We start from the raw sequence: 19,535 nt of genomic DNA, 5'->3' as shown, positions 1-19,535 counted from the left end.
GATTGTGGGTTTGCTGGAATTGTGGTGTGTGGTCTCGGTCTTGGTGGTGTGGTGGGAGAGTGGGATGTGGAGTCCACTTGATTTCACGCGTCTGCGGCGCGTAGAGAGGTTCTTGGCGCGATGCGAAGGCACGTGATTGTTGAGTACCTATCTGGATTAGCCCTTTGTGAGACCTAGCTTTGACTCCAAGTCAGGATCTGTTCTAGGATATTGCGGGAGATGATCGCAAAAGGCAGCAAGGTCTGGTTGGGCACGAGATTATGGAAGACAAGTCTCTTAGTTTGAGTGCTAACTAGTAGATTAACCAAACCAATCACATCATTTCGCTATTTACATATTACATCCATCCCTGTTTCCTATGTACATTCGTCACAGTCTCATTCCTAGCATTTCCCATGCAACTCCCCATCTGGAGCGGAGCGTAGCCGTGTTCTCCACATGGCTCTTTACATGTTGGCACGGATGAAGGCGCCAACGGTGCCAACACGTGCGTACACACCAGGCTTGTTGGGAAGAGCACAACCCCCACCCCACGAGACAAGGCCGATGAGGGTCTTAGCAGTGTCGAAGATGGGGCCGCCGCTGTCACCCTGGCACGAGTCGCGGCCACCCTGGGTGAAGCCAGCACAGAACATGTTCTCGCTGACTGGGTTGCGGGGGTAGTTGCTGCGGCAAGTATCGCGGTCGACAATCGGCACGTCAACCTTCTGGAGGCGGACGGGTGCATTACCGTTGCCATCATCTCCCCATCCCGCGACTGTGAGAGTGGAACCAGGGGCAGGGTCATTGCCTGCGGGGGCTAGGGTGGCGTAGGTAATGGAAGAACTTGTTTGAACGGGAGTGGCAAGCTTGAAGATGGCAGCATCGTTGTCGGTAAGTCCGGTGTTGTATTCAGGGTGGGGGATTAATCTTGTGACTTGGGATACTACGCCCCCAGAGCGACGGTCCTATAACACGTTAGCTTCATTCTATCCTAGCTTGATATTGTGGTCAAGACTAGAATGGTGATGGCGTACAAGAGATCCAGCGCGGATGGAGTAATCAGCAGCAGTGGCCCCCTCCTCGATGCAGTGGGCAGCTGTGACAACCGTGTTGGCATTCAGGAGCGAGCCACCACACCAATGTTGACCATTGAGAGCAACAGACACAATGTATGGCACATCACCAGCTCTGGCTGCCACTCCGCCTACGATGTCCTCGGCCTGCTCTTCAGGGAAGTCGGGCTCGACGGGATCCTGAGGAGTGGGGATAGCTGCAGCGATGCAGATGGCGGGGACCGCAAGGGTGATGAGCACTTTCTTGAGCTGCATCTTGATGATCCGTTGGGAGTTGCTGAGCGAATGCTGGAGAGAGGAAAGAAGCGGCTGGTATGAGTGATGTGTTGGAGAGGGTATCTGCTTTTGTTCTTATACTTTGAACAGTAGCTCCCGGTATTGTAGACTTCGTATTTCACAATCTAATTATCTCGTGTATCCAACAAATCTAGAACAGTTATGGTAGGCCACAAGCTTCAAAAGATAGTCCCCGGTGTTTCTGCGCTTGGCATATCAGTCGGCTTGAGTCAGTGATGTAGCTGTGAACTCGGTGTGGAGTCCATTGACTGGTCTATTGATAGCCGCGTCCTGGTATCTTCGGGTACCTAGTTTGAGCTCACAAGCTTCCAGGATTTCGTTTATGCAGTCGGCAGTTGAGAGCCCCAAAGCTCATTCGTACGCGAATAGCATTTGCGAGAGATATTCTCCGACTGCAGGTCGGGCTGCCTCTCCTAGGCGTACCTGCATTCTACCAACATAAGCCATGCATCCAATGCAAAGCCCAGTGTTGTTTTATGGTGGCTGGTAAGTTCATGGCAAAAGCCAGCGTGCTGCCAATCGGATGCGGTAATCTGCCCCTGGCATGGTACGAAGTTGCCTGTTTGCAATCTGATATGGCTGATTGCGAAAGAAGAAAATATGCGCCCGGAGCCCTGCGCATGATTGTTAGGGGCCCGCGTGAATCAACTCGAATCCACATTCAAGGACAGTCTGTGGATGTATTGGCAAGTTTTGGGGAGAACTGAGGGCCTGTCGTCGGACAGCACCTGCTCAGATAGGCAAGAGCCAAGACTTGACGAAAGCTTGGCAAGGTATCAAATCTAAATGCCAGGAGCTTTGGCCACGAAGAGTTGCGATCGTCAAGATATCCCGACCAGTTATAGCCACAACCTCGTACTGAGCATCTGCAACTGCTAGTAGGGATCGTTTTTACCGTTGCTCATTAAGGTAGGTGTCAAGACTTTTCGATGGCGTCAGACTTGGGCAGAGGCGAGAGTCGCGAGACTACCGTACTAGTACGAGTACCTACTACTATAGTACTACTACGGTACTACCAATGACCATGTAAGGGAGCATCCATGTAACGGTAAGGGAGAATATGGAGACTCGAGAGTGCTCGGTAGTCGGAGCTCAACGGGCACAGGGATCCAACGTCGTATTTCACACAACTCACTGATCAACACAACAGCTATCGATACATTTCAGCTTCCAACCAGTCCACGAAACATCTCCGCATATGCCTGCCCCCTCTAATTACCGCCCTTTCTTTTGGATCGTCGCTACCGTGTTCTTCATCTCACTCTTCTACCAAATGTCCTCGGCCAACAGAATGGACAGTCTTGACTTTTCCTTCAAGATCGAGATCAATGGTCAAGCTATCGCTGAGATAGGTAACAGCGGGCAAAGCCTTAGCCAGGCTACAGTTGGCCCCGGTGCTCCTGCAATTTTTACGTTGAAGGAGGGCCGACTGAGATGCGGAGAATGGATTCTTTCACGCAAACGGGTCGAGGATCGGAGTTTTGCTCCAAAGCAGGTCGTGTGGTTCAAGGTTGGCACCGAGAGCGAGGAGCAGGCCCAGCCCGTTACTGCAAACCAGGAAGGCGAGGATTACCAGATTAAATTTGGAAGTACGTAAAGACTGCGAGACTGATTGTAAATTTTATTATTAACAAACCCAGACGCAGGCTTGAAAATATCAGATGGCAAGGTCTTTGCGGATCTTTTAGGAGGTAAGTTTCCCTTGGTTCCAATTATCTTACACGGCCTGACTCGTCAAGATGGATCAAAGAATACTGTAGTGAAAGTGTAACGCCAAGATGTCACAGCCCTATACGAGCCAGTCATCTTGGTTGAGTAGGTAAACGATTGGAAGTCATGCATTTTACTCATTCTCGCGATTGGCCCCCTGTACGGGCTACTGTAGTTTATCATTTTATCCAGCTATGAAATGGTTAAAGACATCCATCGCTTTATGAATAAGCGGGTCCTTAAGCTGAGTGACATTCGACGACAGTCTGGAACACAGTGAGAATGGCCTTTGACCGGGGAATTGCAGACATTGGGCGGCATTACGCAGTAGAGTGTGGACATCAATCAGGTAGTCTACTAATCTAACGTGGATATGCAGTCTTCTGAATCGTCCGGTCTATGATGCCCAAAGTGAGCTCAATTGTCGTCCGGGAAGATCAAATGACCTGTTGAAGGACCCAAGCATGCAGCGGTCCAGAGAAAAGCGGTACAAGTCTCAGACCACCCGCCGCGCTGTTCCAGCAAGCCGCGCGCCAATGGCAGGTAGACATCTGTTGCAAAACTGCAAAGCACATATGTATAGTAGGACTATGTAGGCAATAAACTATGGGTTTGAACGGCATCACAAACATGTGACTGTGTCTCGAGAAGAGGGCCTTTTTATCGGAAGGTTTATTTGCTTGCGCGTGCAGCGGATCGACCGTTTGGGGGCCGGGACGGGACGAAACGACGGGTAGATGATGTAGTCGGGCAATTAAGTTTACATGGGAACCACAGTGGCGAAACAAAACACGGGCAGCGTCGTAATGGTACTCCTGCTACTGGATATATATGTTGACTGCCATGGTGAAGCGGGCTGTGGGCATAGGTGCTCTCTGAGCCCGTTGATTTACCCATCATGGCACTCAGTCAGTCGGTCTGTAAAAAAAAGATGGACTTGCTCTACCTAGGTACCTAACAGAATATCGAAACGTCAAGGTACAAGCATGCACTTTGCACGTGACGGCAGCAGAGAAGTACCTTTGCATTCTTCCGCATTGGTAAGAATGATAAAGTATAATTACTTGGTGGTGAATGGTAGGTATACGAAGTTCCCTCCAACACGAGCCATACTCTGTGCACATGCCGTACCTGGAGCAATAAGGATAGAATACCGTACCAATTATACCCGAGAGTAGCGCCGCGGTCAAACCGAACATTTCCGATCGCTCGGGGCACTTGATTCAGCGTGAAGATGAAGATATTACAACATCGGATTTTGCAAGTGATTTGGAGGATTCGAGGAGTCCTAGATTGCGATGGGTGATGTTGTCATGCTAAACGATCCTTCAGTTGTATACGTCAAACTGCTGCCTAGATACAAGATTCTCCTTCCAGCTGTGGTCTAAGACTCCAAGTACCTCGGTATTAATAGTGATTGGAGACACAGGTATACTGTACAAAACTAGAATGGAGTGGAGTGGAATGGAGTGGAATGGCTAGCCAGTTCAGTATGGAACCGTCACCCACCAGACTAAGACTAACTTGGCAAGTGCACCGCACCTGGAACCTCATGCGCGGCATGGACCGCGGAACAGATGATCAATAAAGCGAACACGACCATAAGATCCTTATTATGACTACAAGACTCCTCGCCAGTATAGAGGCGAAGAGATCACTCCATCATCAGCCGACAAAAAGACCAAGTTGGCACAATATTGGTGCGTCGCGTCTACCAGCAGAAGCAACTCCATAATCCGAGCTTGACATCATGAGGTACCGTACCGTACTTGATGCTTGCAACAAATTGCACTTTATGACTGATGACTTCAAGATGAGCGCAAATGCAACCTCTATGCACTGTACCATACGTAACAATGCTAGCCCATCACACATGACCAACGACTGCAGTGTGAAAGATTCGTGTACGTAGGAATGACTGTAACATGAAAACAACCTCTTTAGAACAGCGGTCTTGGAATGGCCTGTATACCTATCGTTCTGCACCAATGCCAAACCGCTGCTTCGCGCCTTTCATGATAGACATTACACTTTCATCCCGACTTGTACCTAGGCATAGCAGTAGACCGCGAAATTGCCGCCATTCCTCACCATCAAAGGGCTAATACCAGCGATGGTCAGAACATGCTGTTACATATTCAGCAAGTCTACCATAGTGTGCGGTAAAATGTTGAACAAACAAAGCAACGCCAGCAAGCCTCACCAAGTTGCCGACTACTACGAACGGTGCGATTAGATGCCGCAGATGGAGCGTCACACGATTTACACGTTCTATTGCAGACTGTAAACAGCATTGATAGGATTCATGACTCTTCCTAGGGTGTTGTGCTGTGGTCGCGATCATAACACATAATAACTCGGTGTATTCTAATCTCAAGACAAGAAGTTTTCTTCCGGGCATAGCTGAGTTCTTGATGGACGGACAAGCTGCAGAAAATCACCTGATGCCTTACAAAAGCGTACTGCATTCGAATTCCAGAACTGATATCATCAGTCACTATTTGACTTCTTTCATCAGGCTGTCACTCAATTGCGACCAGATCAGCGAACAAAGGTTACGTCAAATCGTTACAGATACTTTTGGGATATCAATTTTCTGTTTTTGGAAGACTTAAGAAGCCACAGCACCGTGAGAAGACGGTGTTCGGCCTTGACCCCAAGCTCAACTCTCAAAAGCAGTCTTTGTTTTTTTCTCAGATCTCTCAAAGATGGACAAGGTCAGCTCGACTCAACACCATCCAATTTGTACGCAGCTGGCTACTTGGAATCGGAATTTACCGCGCTGTTCGACGATGAATGGGAGGCTATCGATGTTGGCACCAACAAAGATCTAGCTTACTATGCTCGAGAATATCTTCGAATCGTGTCGTATAAGATATGTAGTGGAATTCTGCCCGACAAGTTAGTTGATGAGATGTTGGACCATGTGGTACACGCTCTAGGGAAGAGCAGAGAGCTCATTGAAGCTGAAGATATTCGGAGCGTAGAAACTCAGTCGGGAAAATCTAATTTAGACCTTGTCAGTCGCACTGCACACAAGTTCACTGATGATCCGCTGATGTAGTTGGCTTACTAGCCTGGCTACTCTTAGCTTTCAATGGCCTCCACTATGCTCATGATTCCGTTTGCCACAATGCTGGACCTCGAAAATGTTTTCATCGGAGGGCAAGCCCAAGGTAGACCGCCGACTCAAAATTCCCAATAGAAGCTGGCAAGAACGGCGGGATCTACGAACTCTCCAGGTGGCAGTGTTCACTTGTACTACCTCTTATTACCGTAGTGGAAGATGGTTTGAACAACGAAGAAGCAACCACCAAAATGTACATCCACTCGATGCACCCGGTGTCTTAACCAAAGAGCGATCAGATTGTCAGATATGAAACAGGCATGGAGCCATACATGTCTAATGTAATGGTGAAAGTAAACCATAAGCTTGGTGGAAGTAACCCTACGTCTCAGCATCAGAGTGAGTCAAACACGCGCATGACTAGCAGTCTTGCAAAGACCTTGGTTTTGAGGTGCAGGCCTGACACATTCATCCACGAATTCACTCATTGGTTGCCCATCAAGCAGATATGATTGTCTCTATCGATGTCCATGATAGCACATTCCAAGTCTCATTGAAGCTCTAGGAAACATATAAGAGAGAACTTGTATGTCCCAAACAAAACCCATAACAATGGCTAATGCTCTGTAGACAATCGTATCTACGCTACTGCTTCAATCCTGATTTTAGGGATGAACAATACTCTGCATACACCATGCAGAAGGAGAAAATCAGGCAGACTTTGGACTACGCGCTTGCTGTAGACATTGCCGGTCTGAGGTTTGTATCTGTCCAACGGCTCCTGGGACGCAGAGGGCCTAAGGAAACAAGCGGCTCAAGTGCAGGCCGGGCGAGTAGATGAGAAGCTGGTGCGCCAACAGGTTGAGTCTGCGGCTGTTCGCCAGGCAAGAGATTGGCTGTTTTCGCGATCGTTATGATGGGCCCGGTCCTTGGACTGCCGAGCTTGATGACTCCATGAATTGGATGTGAGGTGCAAGCCCGACGTGCTTGTTGGAGAAAGTGGTGGACGGTGTGGGTGGCTGGTAGAATAGTTTCATGTTTTTAGATACGATTCCACTCGGAGGTCGCCGATTACCGGTAACCTAGGTATTCCGGTTATTGATACTTTTTCTTCTTCTTTCCTTTTAATGCGATGAGTTGGGGCGCTGGACTCAGTTGTCACGCTTTGCAGAATCTTTTTCCCTTCCACATAGACCCTACAATCTCCACCCACAAATAAGCAGTACAATCAGCTTCTATAAAACCACCTGATTTACCTCAATACTCGGGTCAAAGCTACCATACTAATCGCCCAAGACTACTGACCACGCCTCTCCTCTCACCATCGTTTCGCGAGCTCCAGGAAAACTTGACAAGAGCAAAACATGTCCAGAATGCAATTTAAGCCCAATTCAAACCAGACAGTCTCCTCCCCACGCCCTTGCAGCCCTCTCTATAAAGGGGTCCATGTCATCGCGGCCCAGTCGCACGAACCAACCAACCAACCGAATGACGCCATTCTAAACTTTTTTCTTCTTCACGCCAAATGACTCTCTCTCGTCTCCCCTACCCGATCGTCCTAGTAAACAAAAAAACAAAGACATCAAGAAAACCATCAAATTCTTCCTTTCACACGCATTCTGCATCCCACGACATCCCACCACCACGCACAGCCAAACCGACTCTCTCTGTGTGAAAAATCCCACATTAGCCCCAAACAGACACGCTAGTGCACCCCGACACCCCCCATTTGGTTCCATCTCACTCGACCACTTCACAAAAGTGCGACGGCAACAATGGTACGAGAATGGATGAACTTGTCCACACGTCTGTATTTCTGTCTATGGGAAGCAGAAAAAAAAAGAGATAGGGGCTGATGAGTAGGATGTGACATCTTCTAGGTCCATGCTGATTCTTCGGCGTTTGCGGCGGGCTTGAGTAAAAAGGAGGTGTTTGCGCAGGTTCTGGAGCAGGCGCGGTTATTGTGTGATGGGCAGAGAAACTGGGTATGTAAGGTTCTTTTCTTGTGTGTTTGGTTGGTTTGGGGTTGTGTGACGATTGCTAATGTGTTGTAGGTCTGGTAAGTTTTATCCCATCCATACATACATCCTACCATACCATGCATACCATCCCCCGAAACCTAAGACTATTCTAGCAAAACCCGCACTTCCGCATTTCTAGCTATACTAACACCCCACCCCCTCCTTCCACAGCAATTTCTCCAACACCGCATCCCTCCTCTGGCACGCATACCACAGTCTCCCTACCCCCTCGCGTTCTGTGAACTGGGCCGGTTTCTACTTCACCAATCCAGCCTTACCCTCTGAACTCCTACTCGGCCCCTTTCAAGGCAACGTGGCGTGCCAGCGCATAGCCTTTGGGCGCGGCGTATGCGGGACCGCGGCGAAGGAGGCGAGAACGCTGGTGGTGCGGGATGTGGATAGGTTTCCGGGACATATTGCGTGTGACGGGGCGAGTCGGAGTGAGATTGTTGTGCCTGTTGTTCAGGATGGAAAGGTGAGTTTTTTTTTTCAAATGATTCATTGGTTGTTGTTGTTGTTGTTGTAAATATTTCCTCGTGGCAGAGGTTATGGGGAGAGGGCTAATTTGTGTATGTGCAGGTTATGGCTATTATTGATGTGGATTGTGCAGAGTTGAATGGGTTTAACGAGGTGGATCAGGCGGCGTTGGAGGAATTGGCGGAATTGTTGGCGCAGGCGTGTGATTTCTGAGAGTGGGTGGGGATGGAGTGGAGAGATGGAATTGGGTGACTGGATTGGTAGCTTGAATGATACCCTCGAAAGCGCAGTTCTGTCGTGTATGAGGTCAGATATTTTGCTTTACATGTGAACTAGTATTGCGCATATACAGGATAGGAGATTGACCAGAGACCTCCGCTTATTGGTCTCAGCCTTTCTTACGCAAAGAGTGTTCGCTTTTACTCATACTAGTCTTCCAGCCACCTGGTACTATTCTCGATGCCTGACTGATGGGTGACTGTCGTTACGGCAGCTTCAACAGCAAACCCAATGTAAGCACTCAGTTCAATTGCACGTGCAGACTAGACTGTACCGTATACAGTAGCCAAGGTTAAACAAAGGCGCCAATGTAAAACTAAGTTCTCGATTATCTACAATGTGCAAGTGCATGCATAATCCATCTACGGCTGCCCAGTGCGTTGACCTAAGGAGACACCTCCGGTCAGGCCAACCACGGCATCTATCGCCGGGAAGATAACAATTGACATGTGAAATTGAAATCAAATCTTCTTCAAGTCTGTACGCCGTGAAACTCCGAGCAATGAAACGGGCTTTGATGCAGTGTTGTGGGTCGAACCAAAAGGTCGAGCAATATGTACAAGCCAGAATGGAGTTGGAAGTAAAGGCAAGTGGCGATGCTCAACAGGATGACCAGAAGTGTAGTTCGTTGTTGGACCCCGGAAATTAGGCCGTGAAAAAAGTGCGGAGTGGTGTGACAAATTGTGGACTGTGCTGTCTACGGAGCCACTCTGATTTGAGATTGGAAGATACTGTCGGACTGGCATGCTCTTCCACTCTTGTAGAAATTTCTGAGAAAGGCAAGGCCATCAAGGCAGATGGCCTTTGACAGCGCACTCATGCTGCGTCGTCGAGGATGGCCAAATCACAATTCCATGCCGTCGAGATCCCGCATGACGCAAGCCATCTGGGCTCGTTTCGCTGCCTCAGCAAGCAGTGACGTCTGTGCGAGGAAATTTGTTGTCTCAGCGGCAGTCTGACCTGCGCCTGCCCGGTTAGGCTGGTATTCGAAGCTTGGGTGTCGCTGCGCCTGCATACGCTGCTGTTGGTGGCTGGGCTGCTGAGTTTGCTGGTTCAAGGAAGCAAACATGTTCTGCTGCTGTGGGCTTGATGAGGGCGAGGTAGGGGGCGCCGAGGCTGCAGTTGACGATCTAGTCGACGTGGTGGAGGTGGTGCTGTAACCTGAGGAGGAAGAGGAGGAGGAGGGTGAAGAGGCCGTGGAGGACTGAAGGGGAGCAAAGGCGGGTCGTGCAGAGGCCTTGTATGATATGTTGGACATTCTCGTTCTCTCTCTCCGTCTCTCTCTCTGTGTGTGTGTGTGTGTGTGTGCAAGGTGGTCTCTTGTCTGCTTCAGGAAGGGCAGGAAGAGGTGGTCACGGGCTGAAGGTCACGGTGGATTAACAGCGGCGCGAGGCGAGCGGGTGTTGTAGCAGGTTAAAGTGGTGTTGGCCGGGTGGGGAGAAGGTTGGTAGCGAATAACAAAACGTCTCTAATTGCCCGGTACCAGTGATGTGCTGTGCACGCGGGAGGAGGATGTTGCCGAGTTGGGGCAAACAGCAAATTGGGGGGGGGGGGGGGGGACAGAGGCCAGAAGATGCGGTGAAGGAGGCGGACAGCAGCAGGCTTTCGATGTACAGGCAGAAGAGGCAGTAGAGGTAGACGGGAGGGCGTAGTTGGGAGAGTGAGTTGCAGCTTGGGTTGCACGATGGACGAGAAGGTGGGCAATTGGCAGTCGATATCGGCAATATATGAGCCGAGGCTTGCAGTTTTCGAGCCTTGCGTCACAGCACGGAAAATCTGCCGAGAATTGACCCTCTGCCAGATAACCACGGAGACCACCGCCTGAAAAGTGTCCTGGATCGCGATCTGCACCAACGGCTTACTCGGGCCCTCCTTGCGAGGTATTTCTCTTGTCGTATTGTCGCGGCATTCCAAGTATGCCTGTAAGTTGTCGTCGCATCTCCTCCAGACACACACAGACACACACAGAGGAACTGACGTCTGCAGCTCATCCTGATATCAGGTATGGAAAACGCCCCCCCCCTTCCCCCGCCTTCACACACAGGCGCGCTAACGTGCAACAAAGGATACCCCAAGGCGGGCAAGTCAACACGCGCCGTCCAGCTAAAGGAACATTTTGAGTCCAAGATCGCCAGTTCGACGGCCGATGCACGCGTCAATCGCCTCAAAGTTCATCTGATCAACGATCAAACACTCGGCGTTGCGCGTACGGTATACCACACTGCGAAAGCCGAAAAGGATGCTCGCGCGGAAGAATATTCTGCCGTCAAGAGGGTCTTGTCGCGCGACGACATTGTTATCGCAGATGGCCTCAACTACATCAAGGGCTTTCGATACCAACTATACTGCGAGGCCAAGGCACTGCAGACGCCAAGCTGCGTGGTGAGTACCTATCTAGCCCCATTGTCCGTCGGCCAGCGAGCTGATAGTCCTAGAGTTGCACGTAGGCACACAGCCCGATCGATGTCGCGAATACAACAACAAGGACAGGGAAAAGGGTGAAGCGTACGAGGATGAGGATTTTGAGAATCTCATCTTCCGCTATGAAGAGCCCAATGGCATGACAAGATGGGACAGTCCTCTCTTCATCGTGGTCGAGGAAGATCCTGCCCCACCGTGCGATCAGATATGGGACGCTTTGATAGGAAGCGACGGTAAAGGCAAGGTTGTCAAAGCAAATCTGGCAACAGTCTTGGTACGTACCCAGACGCTAGTCCAACTGAACCTACTTCACTCACTTACAGTATTCTGTAGAAGCCTGCGACGGAGCAAAATTACCTCTACGAATTGGACAAGACGACGTCCGACATCCTTGCACAAATCATGACATACCAAAAAGATCATGCAGGAGAAGGAGGTGGACAGATTACAGTCGAGGGCGTTGAGAAGCCCATCGAGCTGCCCGCAACACCAATGACCCTACCCCAACTCCAGCGCACACGCCGCCAATTCATCGCCCTAAACCGTCAACACAGCTTTTCAAAGGCAAGGATCAAGGAAGTATTTGTCGACTACCTCAATGCAGAGTTCTTACGCTAGCACATCCTCACGATTATCGCCACCACATGCTAGGTGAAGATATACTGCTGTACCGCACCCTGCACACGAGCATCACCCCGCCCATCCACTTTACCGACCGATTGCCTTGTGCCCGCCAACGGATAGTAACGGGTCCCGAGGCTTTGACGAAGATGCCCATGTCCCCTTGTCCACAAACAGCCGACCTCAAGTCACAACCCGGAACGTTCCGAGTCCGAGGTCTTAGTCAGCTCACGCCTGGCCATCCCTTTGCTCCAGCACCTCTGCAGTCAACCTCGCATGGCCCGACGCATCGGCTATACAATACCTACGACCACCCCACGTCCCATCTCGCTGTGACTGCGGATGGACCGATGTGTGGGTACCGCACATTGATGTACTTACCAAATCTTTCGCTTTGTGCAAACTCTCCGAGCTGCCGCACAGAGTGCCTAGAGTAGAAAAGCCAATGATAGATACTTTTTCGGCCAAAATCACTAGGGCTGCGGCTTTAATATGCAGGCAACTCGATGAAACCTGCCCCAGGAATTTATCATCCCTCACACAAGCTTCTTACTGCTAAGATCGCGATGGTCAGCTTCGAGATGCGCATGGCGTTGATCGAAGTGTGACGGCTGCCTACTGTGTAGAGTCCTGGAGTTCAGAATCTTTATACGTTGGTCCGCATTCTTACTAGCGTCTGTATCAAAGTTACCCCATTGGTGTTGTGAGAATTGAAGTGATGACTACACAACACTAACTCAATCCAGTCGGACTAGGTATCATACTAGTATCGAACGTATGTTTTGTGACATCCTCTGCCTCCTTCTCTTCCTTCTCCTTTGCCTTCTCCTCCGCTTCATCCGATACCACCACCTCTAGGATAAGGATATCGAGGGATGAAAATATCAATTGCATCATGTACGTGCAGCGTACTCACTGCTAACCATCCTCCACGGTGCCTCTTTCGGTCTTAATAAGTTTTGATCAAGAACATACATAAGTCGGCTTTTAAAATTCTCTTCTTCTACTTGATACAAGCCCCAGCATACTATGTATGTTCATCTCACCATTACAACGTAACTCCTCCAGAATAAGTATTCTTAACTCTAGCATAGACCAGTTAGCTTGAAGATAAAAACCTGAGGTATATTTGGCGAGGGGAATGTTACCACCCCAGTAATGCGACATCAGGGGTCCAAGTACCTCCTGAAATGCTGATGGAATGTGATGGAAAGGATGATAAGAACCAACGTGTAAGTTCCTATCTGCCTGTCCTTTATAGCAATATGATTATTTTACATGTGCTATTTTAATTTAATTTAGCACATAAGATGCGTAAGACTAGTCCTCTCCTCTCCATTGCGTTTATTACTAAATCCTTAAACAGTGCAAGCCGTAAATTGTCTAGCAAAGGACAGACATATCTTCTAGTATGAAGAAGGCCAACCATCATCCGCGTGGTAGAACGAGCAGGGAGGGCCGAGCAACTGAACAATGCTCAGGGTCATGGCGGGATAGCAAAAGTGACAGAAGTGGAAGATACTATAGATGCATACCGGAACGTGTTACGACTGTTGAACAGCACAATACAATCTAACGGTATCCTCGTATACATGATTTCCTTGATCCCATACCAATTTAACATGCCAATTAATGCAGCCCACAGTTCCTCGGGACATGGATGTTTCTCACCATCCTTTTGTTCAATCGCAATTCTTTTCTTGATCACAAATAATAAAAACGTTTACTGCTTCATCTTACCACACCATACCATATCATGTCATATCCTCACCGCAGCCGCAGCCGCAGCCAAAACAACCCCCATGTACCATGCTCAACATCCTACCACAATCAGTATCTACCATACAATAGCCACGAGCTTTTCAGTATAAAACCCACCACTTACTGGTATGCAACTCTGCGTGTACCAAATCGCATAAAACAATCCCTTGATCTAAAATTTACAACAGTATTCCTACTCTGTCAGACATTCTACCTAACCGTAAACTTACGAAAGTGTCCCTACACCGTAAAAAACAATCTACCTACTCTTAAAGATACCGTACAACAGTCTTCCTACTCCCCTCAAACCTTCCACCCACCACTCGCCCACCGCCCAACCAACACACAGACCACCCCCCATCATCCAACTCTCCGTCTTTCCCCGCATTCAACCCCGCCATCCACTAACACCCCTGTCCGTCCTTCCACTCGTTAATTGTTACGCTATGGGAACAACGCGCTAGACGCTATGCGTTAACCCCGGATTGCGCTAACGCGGGTTGGGGGGAGGTGGCGTGGAGATGGGCGTGCGGGATCGTGATGCATGTGTACAACACTATGCTGTAGGTTGGGTAAGGGATGGGCATGGTGTGTACGGTAGGTGTGGGTGTGGCGCGAGGAGGGCAGAGTTCCTTTGCTCCGAGATGGGGTGGTGTTGCGTTGGTGTAGGGGTAGATCACTGTGGATTACGAGGTGGTGGTATGCGGGAGAGAGAGAGAGAGAGAGAAAGAGAGACAGAGAGAGAGAGAGAGAGAATAGAGGAGCCATGGTATGCCGGTACAGACATACATAGTAAGTTTTTCTATCCTGAGTGTTTCTCCAAGAAAAGATCCAAACCCCTTCGTCTGTACGTTCCCCCATCCATCCATCTCCATTCAAAATTTTAACCCCCCAAATTACATTACAGCACACACGCATAACCACCAACCCCAGCTATCCGTCCACTCCCGCCCCCGCCCCCTCCCCATACACACTCGACCCAGAAAAAGAAAACCAGGTGGTTCGACAACACACCTCACCCATCCACGGAGCCAGCTCCGCCCGCCATTTCGCGTACCCAAACCTCTCCTACCCACGCCACGATGATATCCAGGGTACCTGTCCAGTGTATGTATGATACTGCGCACTGCATCCATGGCCGCAGCCGCATATTTGCCGTGTGTGCGTTGTGCGCGGAGCTTTGACGCGAGCCTGAATTTTCGGATTAGGTGGTGAGTTTTAGCCTTCGTGAGGGCGGAGGCTTGTGTGAGGTGATGTGAGGTGATATGCCCCGCATTTGCTTTGTTACCCTTGTTTGTGCTGGGATTGGCTGGGTGCCGGCCTGTGTTTTTTATTTAGCGGTTGGCAGGCGGGTCGGAGGAAGAGAATGAAAGGGACAGCAATGAGGAAAGGGACGGTTGTGCAAAGGGGTAAGTCTATGTTGGTTTGATTCGTGGGTGTTGGTTGGTTGGTGGTGTGAAGGCTGTGAGATGAGAAAGCAAGGGGACTGGGGAGATGGACATGTTGAGGAAGACGTGTATTGCGATAACTTAGGGCAGAATAGAAAATCCCATTATACCAAGAAACGAATTCCATTTGCACTTTAAACCGTGTGTAACAACAGTAAGAACTCATTTGCGCGTTGACCCTTCGTAACAAACACATATACAACTCTAAACATTGCTCATCTCGCAGCTGCGAACGGCGTGGTATCTCAAGTAAAGCGAACGCGAAAGCGCAAAAGCTAAAGCACCCAACTCCTCGAATCCTAATCGATCCATTGCGTGGACCCATCTCATCTCTGTCATGTCTTCGTATCGGCTGCGCACCGTCACCTCTTCTTTTCTCAGACATTACAATCCAAAATTACCATCTAGCCTATTCAACCCGGCAGTTGCAGCATCGTAGTCGCCTGGGATCATAATGCCTGGGTATAACCGATCACTTCCAGGAGTCGAGCCATAATCGCAATTTCCACTGCTGAATTCTTCACCGCTAGCCAGGCTTTCATCTGTAAAGCTAAATACGCTTTGTGGTGGGGGCGCTTGCTCGCTGTAGTTTCCCCAGTTCCATGCATTTGGCGACCAGGTGGCATTCGACTCAGTAGTGGTAGAGTGACCAGCGACATCAAGCAACGCATCAGCAGGTGGACCACCGTAGATTGTGTCGTAAATGTTTGTCTGGCCATTGTCAAGCGAGGACAGTAATCTCTCCCAATCCGATATCGAAACCTCTGACTTGACACCCGGTGTGGCTTGCAGAGCGTAACTACCAAGAGGATCGTTGGCAAAGGAGAGAAAGTCAATGTTGCGATGCTGAGGCTGGCTTGGTGGCTGGCTTAATCGGTGCGGATTTGGTATGGAGAATGATGCACGGTGCGACAGCGGACTCAATGTTGGTTCTGAGCGAGCAACAGGTGGTTCCGATCGTATCGACGAAAGACTCGTCGATGATGGATTGGTGTGCAGACCCATGTTAGGTGAGATGGCAGGGAGGGTCGCGCGACGTGGTTCCTGTGATTCTTGACGTGCTTTCATAGCAGCTGGAGAGAAGCGCGCAGCGATGGCCTTGAGAGACTTTTGCGTGGCACGAAATGTGTCCAACGGCGCGTGCATGTGGCCCTCGGAATTGTGACGCGAAAGGGGAGGTGCAGGCATCTCCTCCATTCGGGGAACAGCTACGATACTGCAACCCAGGCGACGAAACTCATCAAAACCAGTAGCGTTGCCGCGTTCAAGCATATCCATAACCGTGCAGATGAGACGATTGCTATCCTTGATGAGTTTGCCATCGCGGTCGAGGTCGAGGGTCTGGAATAGAAGGCCGAATCCAGCCTGCACAAGAACTTCATTACGGTTGAGACAGAACGAGAAGCTAAGCTTGCGTTCGTCCAAGAGCTCAACAAGCTGCACAATGTGTTTGCAGGAATCACCGACGGCTACTACGGCCGACGAACCCTTGTCGCCAAGGTTGGCAGCGACTACTGGGCGGTAGATGAGCGAACGGATATGGTGATATGCCAGTGACTATGAGATGTCAGTACATGTACTGTGTGGTATGGAACTCTGGCATACCAGAACAGGGGATCTGCTGCTAGTCACATTGGTACTTGGCTTGTCTTGCGCGAAAGTCAGCTTGAGGTGGGGCGCAAGGTTGGTCTGCCAGTCTTCAAGCTCATCGATAAGCGATGCGACAGTACGGAAAGAGATCTCGTGTGAGGCCGACGCTGGATAAAGCTTGGTGAGGGCCTTGGACAGAACGCGCGTTATGCGAAAGAGTGCCAGGGCACTTGACAGCTTAGTGTACTCGCCCGGAAGGGTCGGCAAGAATCCTTTCTCGGTGATGTACTCGTCGTCAGCATCAACCGGGTACTCGCAATGCACATCCTCTTCTCTGATGAGCTTGGGCAGTCCGAGATGGGCAGCAGAGAGACTGTCATGGTCAGCGATATAATGATCACAGGCAAGTTACTGAAAACTAACCAGTCAACAGTGTACAGAGACCAGAACACCTTCTTTCTAGTCTCGCTTGTCAATGCATCCAGGGCGAAACGCTTCTGGGATTGGTGCAAGCCAAGACGTTGCGACAGACCAATAGAGAGGCCTTTAAACTTGAGCAGCCGAGAATAGTCGGCCTTGAGCAGACAGAAAATCTGGGCAAGGACAAGGCATTGCAAGGTTGCGACGTCATTCTGCATCATGAAGCTCTCCACAGCGCTCTGCCACTGGGCCTCAAAAGAGTCAACGTCTTGACCATCACGAGGCTGGCATGTTGTTAGCATGGCCTATTCATATGCGGCTGCGCTGTACATACGTCACTTGAGAGCGCCGAAATCCCAAAAACCAGGTTGAGCATAGCAATGGATTTTTTGTCGGTCGTAGTTTCAGGGCTGCCCACATACTGCTCGTACAGGGAGAGAAAGGTCGGGCGATGAAGGATTGGGAACAAAGGCGCCCATTCTTGGAAGAAGATGTTGACCATTTGGTCCGAGACGAGACGAGGAGGAGCCTTGAACGAGACAGTGTGCGTGGAAGTATCCGGTGCAGTTCTTTTGGCACCTGCGCCGAAGAATGCGTCCGAGTCAATGTCAGTGAAGAGTCTTCCTGTTTCTTGTGCCTTTTGCTTGAAAGCCTCTGTGCCATGTTAGCGCCTGATGAGGCTCTTAGAGCGATGGATCGATCGTACCAACAAGTGTCCGTCCACTCGAACTACCAACAAAATACGAATCGTTGTTGGCGTCGTCGAGCAGGAGTGGTGCCTGTTGGACCTTGAACGTGTCATCCCTCTCTTGCGATTCCTCGCGATTTTCTGAGAGGACGGGTGAATGCAAAGACGGTCGCCTGATGTTTGCGTGTGCTGTTGAAGAATGCGAGTGCATGCGCGAAAGCATGTCGATCTTCTCATCTTTCTCGTCTAGTAATTCCTTCAACTCGCGCACTTCTGCTTCCAGGACCCGCACGCGCTCTTCAAGCGACTCGGTATATCCTCTGGGGAAAGCGCGACGGCTGAGTTTGTCGCTGGTCTTGCACTCAAAGCCGACATTGGTGCATTGCGTGCAGCTGGGGCGTATGCCATCGCAACGTATCTTTTTGGAGCGACATCGGTCGCACGCTTGGGCGATGCGAGACTGACAGCTTGTGCCGACTTTGATCACTTTCATGGGCAGAATCCCAGGCATGGCGGCGGTTGGAGTAGGTGGTGTGCGTCGGGTGTGCTGATATGCGATATGCGATTGCGATGGGCGTGCTGGTGGTTGGCCGGGCCCGGCGGGCGGGTGACTTATGGCGTCGTGTCACGGGCTGTCATCCAAGGAAGCGATACTCTCCGCTTTGCCCGCGCTGTCGACAAACAGTCTTTCCGGCGAAGCGTCGTGTCCTTGTACAGAATGATAAGATGTACCCGGTGCAACAGTGCAGTGGTATGGGCGACGAAACAGTGAAGTAGAATCGGGCGGGGCGGGTACACGAGAAGTCCGGGGGTGGTGGGGGAGGAGTGTCTACCAAGTGAAAAAGGGTGGGCGGAAGATTGGGAACGGGCTGGCAGATGTAGGCGGCGTGAAGCGGCGCCTTAGCCCTAACGTTAGGCCTTGTTATACGGTACGGTAGAGTATAACCCCAGCAAGCTTGGGATATTCCGGGGTAAGCCCACAGCCGGGATCGAGTCAATCTGTGGGCGGTCCTGCGGGGCAAACCAATGGAGTCATATGGACAGGCGCTACTCTCTACCCATCTATCCTGTCATCCACCACGCTGCCGTTGCTTTTTCGTCCATTCAAGTCGCCACCAAAACCCCAACAACAACACCAGAGGGCACAGTAGTAGGCAGATCAGGATGAGCGTGATCAACATGCAGGGGAGAAAAAGTTCGCCTGCTCCGTCAGTAGAGTAGGTACCTAGTACGAACCAAAGCAGTTTGCCATCCTGGCAAAAACAGCCACCATTCCGCAATCTCCTCATCTCTTCTCCTCCATGGCTCAGGCTCGATGGAAGCGAGACTGGTGGGGTGTCGTGACTTCACAGCGACACGATACACAGGCGTCGATAGCTGCGTCCTCCTCATCTTCGTGGTGGGAGACGGCCCGAATATCGTGATTGCTCGTGCTGTGCCACCACCCAACCGCTCGTTCCCAAACATCCATCATCAACGTCCATGTAACACCATCATGTACGATGTAGATCTATTGTACCTCGACATATCACGGGCGTAGCCTGCTGCTGTCAGTGGATGCATAGGTGATGCTTCGTAGAAACTACTGGAGCACAGGCTGTTGCTGGCTTTCCAGGCTTCCGACCTTCCACCGACCCAGCCTCACTGTACATCTATCTATGGCTGTGTAGACTTGTTTGT

General features: G+C 50.4%; 6 protein-coding genes across 6 annotated transcripts; 3 read left to right on the top strand and 3 right to left on the bottom strand.

Annotated features, from left to right (window-relative positions):
* Positions 1-446: 446 nt before the first annotated feature.
* On the bottom strand, positions 447-1,310 carry IAQ61_007643 (uncharacterized protein; the record flags this gene model as incomplete). Its single annotated transcript, XM_003842164.1, has 2 exons — positions 447-947; positions 1,017-1,310. 2 exons carry the CDS (start codon positions 1,308-1,310, stop codon positions 447-449), a joined length of 795 nt encoding a protein of 264 aa, XP_003842212.1.
* Positions 1,311-1,896: 586 nt separating this feature from the next.
* IAQ61_007642 (uncharacterized protein) lies at positions 1,897-3,123 on the top strand (the record flags this gene model as incomplete). The annotated part of the gene is made up of 5 exons (XM_066097665.1): positions 1,897-1,899; positions 2,235-2,261; positions 2,503-2,941; positions 2,993-3,043; positions 3,092-3,123. The coding sequence occupies 5 exons, from the start codon at positions 1,897-1,899 to the stop codon at positions 3,121-3,123; spliced, it is 552 nt and encodes a 183-aa protein (XP_065952162.1).
* A 2,383-nt stretch (positions 3,124-5,506) lies between these two features.
* On the top strand, positions 5,507-6,126 carry IAQ61_007641 (uncharacterized protein; the record flags this gene model as incomplete). The annotated part of the gene is made up of 2 exons (XM_003842168.2): positions 5,507-5,616; positions 5,760-6,126. The coding sequence occupies 2 exons, from the start codon at positions 5,507-5,509 to the stop codon at positions 6,124-6,126; spliced, it is 477 nt and encodes a 158-aa protein (XP_003842216.2).
* Positions 6,127-9,750: 3,624 nt separating this feature from the next.
* Positions 9,751-10,164, bottom strand: IAQ61_007640 (uncharacterized protein; the record flags this gene model as incomplete). Its single annotated transcript, XM_066097664.1, has 1 exon — positions 9,751-10,164. The coding sequence occupies one exon, from the start codon at positions 10,162-10,164 to the stop codon at positions 9,751-9,753; it is 414 nt and encodes a 137-aa protein (XP_065952161.1).
* A 457-nt stretch (positions 10,165-10,621) lies between these two features.
* IAQ61_007639 (uncharacterized protein) lies at positions 10,622-13,967 on the top strand. Its single transcript, XM_003842171.2, has 9 exons — positions 10,622-10,828; positions 10,893-10,908; positions 10,972-11,288; positions 11,344-11,601; positions 11,661-12,979; positions 13,043-13,262; positions 13,315-13,769; positions 13,834-13,902; positions 13,954-13,967. The coding sequence occupies exons 1-5, from the start codon at positions 10,823-10,825 to the stop codon at positions 11,943-11,945; spliced, it is 882 nt and encodes a 293-aa protein (XP_003842219.1). The 5' UTR covers positions 10,622-10,822; the 3' UTR covers positions 11,946-12,979; positions 13,043-13,262; positions 13,315-13,769; positions 13,834-13,902; positions 13,954-13,967.
* Positions 13,968-15,227: 1,260 nt separating this feature from the next.
* IAQ61_007638 (uncharacterized protein) lies at positions 15,228-18,941 on the bottom strand. The gene is made up of 5 exons (XM_003842172.2): positions 17,874-18,941; positions 17,502-17,821; positions 17,171-17,451; positions 16,763-17,120; positions 15,228-16,714 (listed from the first exon to the last, which is right to left on the bottom strand). Exons 1-5 carry the CDS (start codon positions 18,364-18,366, stop codon positions 15,542-15,544), a joined length of 2,625 nt encoding a protein of 874 aa, XP_003842220.2. The 5' UTR covers positions 18,367-18,941; the 3' UTR covers positions 15,228-15,541.
* Between the last annotated feature and the right edge of the window lie 594 nt (positions 18,942-19,535).

Source organism: Plenodomus lingam (assembly GCF_022343315.1).
Source record: "Plenodomus lingam strain CAN1 chromosome Unknown contig_3, whole genome shotgun sequence".
NCBI lineage: Eukaryota > Fungi > Ascomycota > Dothideomycetes > Pleosporales > Leptosphaeriaceae > Plenodomus > Plenodomus lingam.
Note: the sequence above shows the minus strand (reverse complement) of the source record. Positions and strands in the feature narration are given on the sequence as shown.

Coding starts and splice junctions, on each gene's coding strand:
- IAQ61_007639 (XM_003842171.2), top strand. Junction 11,289..11,343: donor TGCAGACGCCAAGCTGCGTG/GTGAGTACCTAT, acceptor ATAGTCCTAGAG/TTGCACGTAGGCACACAGCC. Junction 11,602..11,660: donor CAAATCTGGCAACAGTCTTG/GTACGTACCCAG, acceptor AGTATTCTGTAG/AAGCCTGCGACGGAGCAAAA.
- IAQ61_007638 (XM_003842172.2), bottom strand. CDS start 18,366: ATGCCTGGGATTCTGCCCATGAAAGTGATCAAAGTCGGCACAAGCTGT. Junction 17,822..17,873: donor GAGTGGACGGACACTTGTTG/GTACGATCGATC, acceptor AACATGGCACAG/AGGCTTTCAAGCAAAAGGCA. Junction 17,121..17,170: donor TCTCTGTACACTGTTGACTG/GTTAGTTTTCAG, acceptor TGACCATGACAG/TCTCTCTGCTGCCCATCTCG.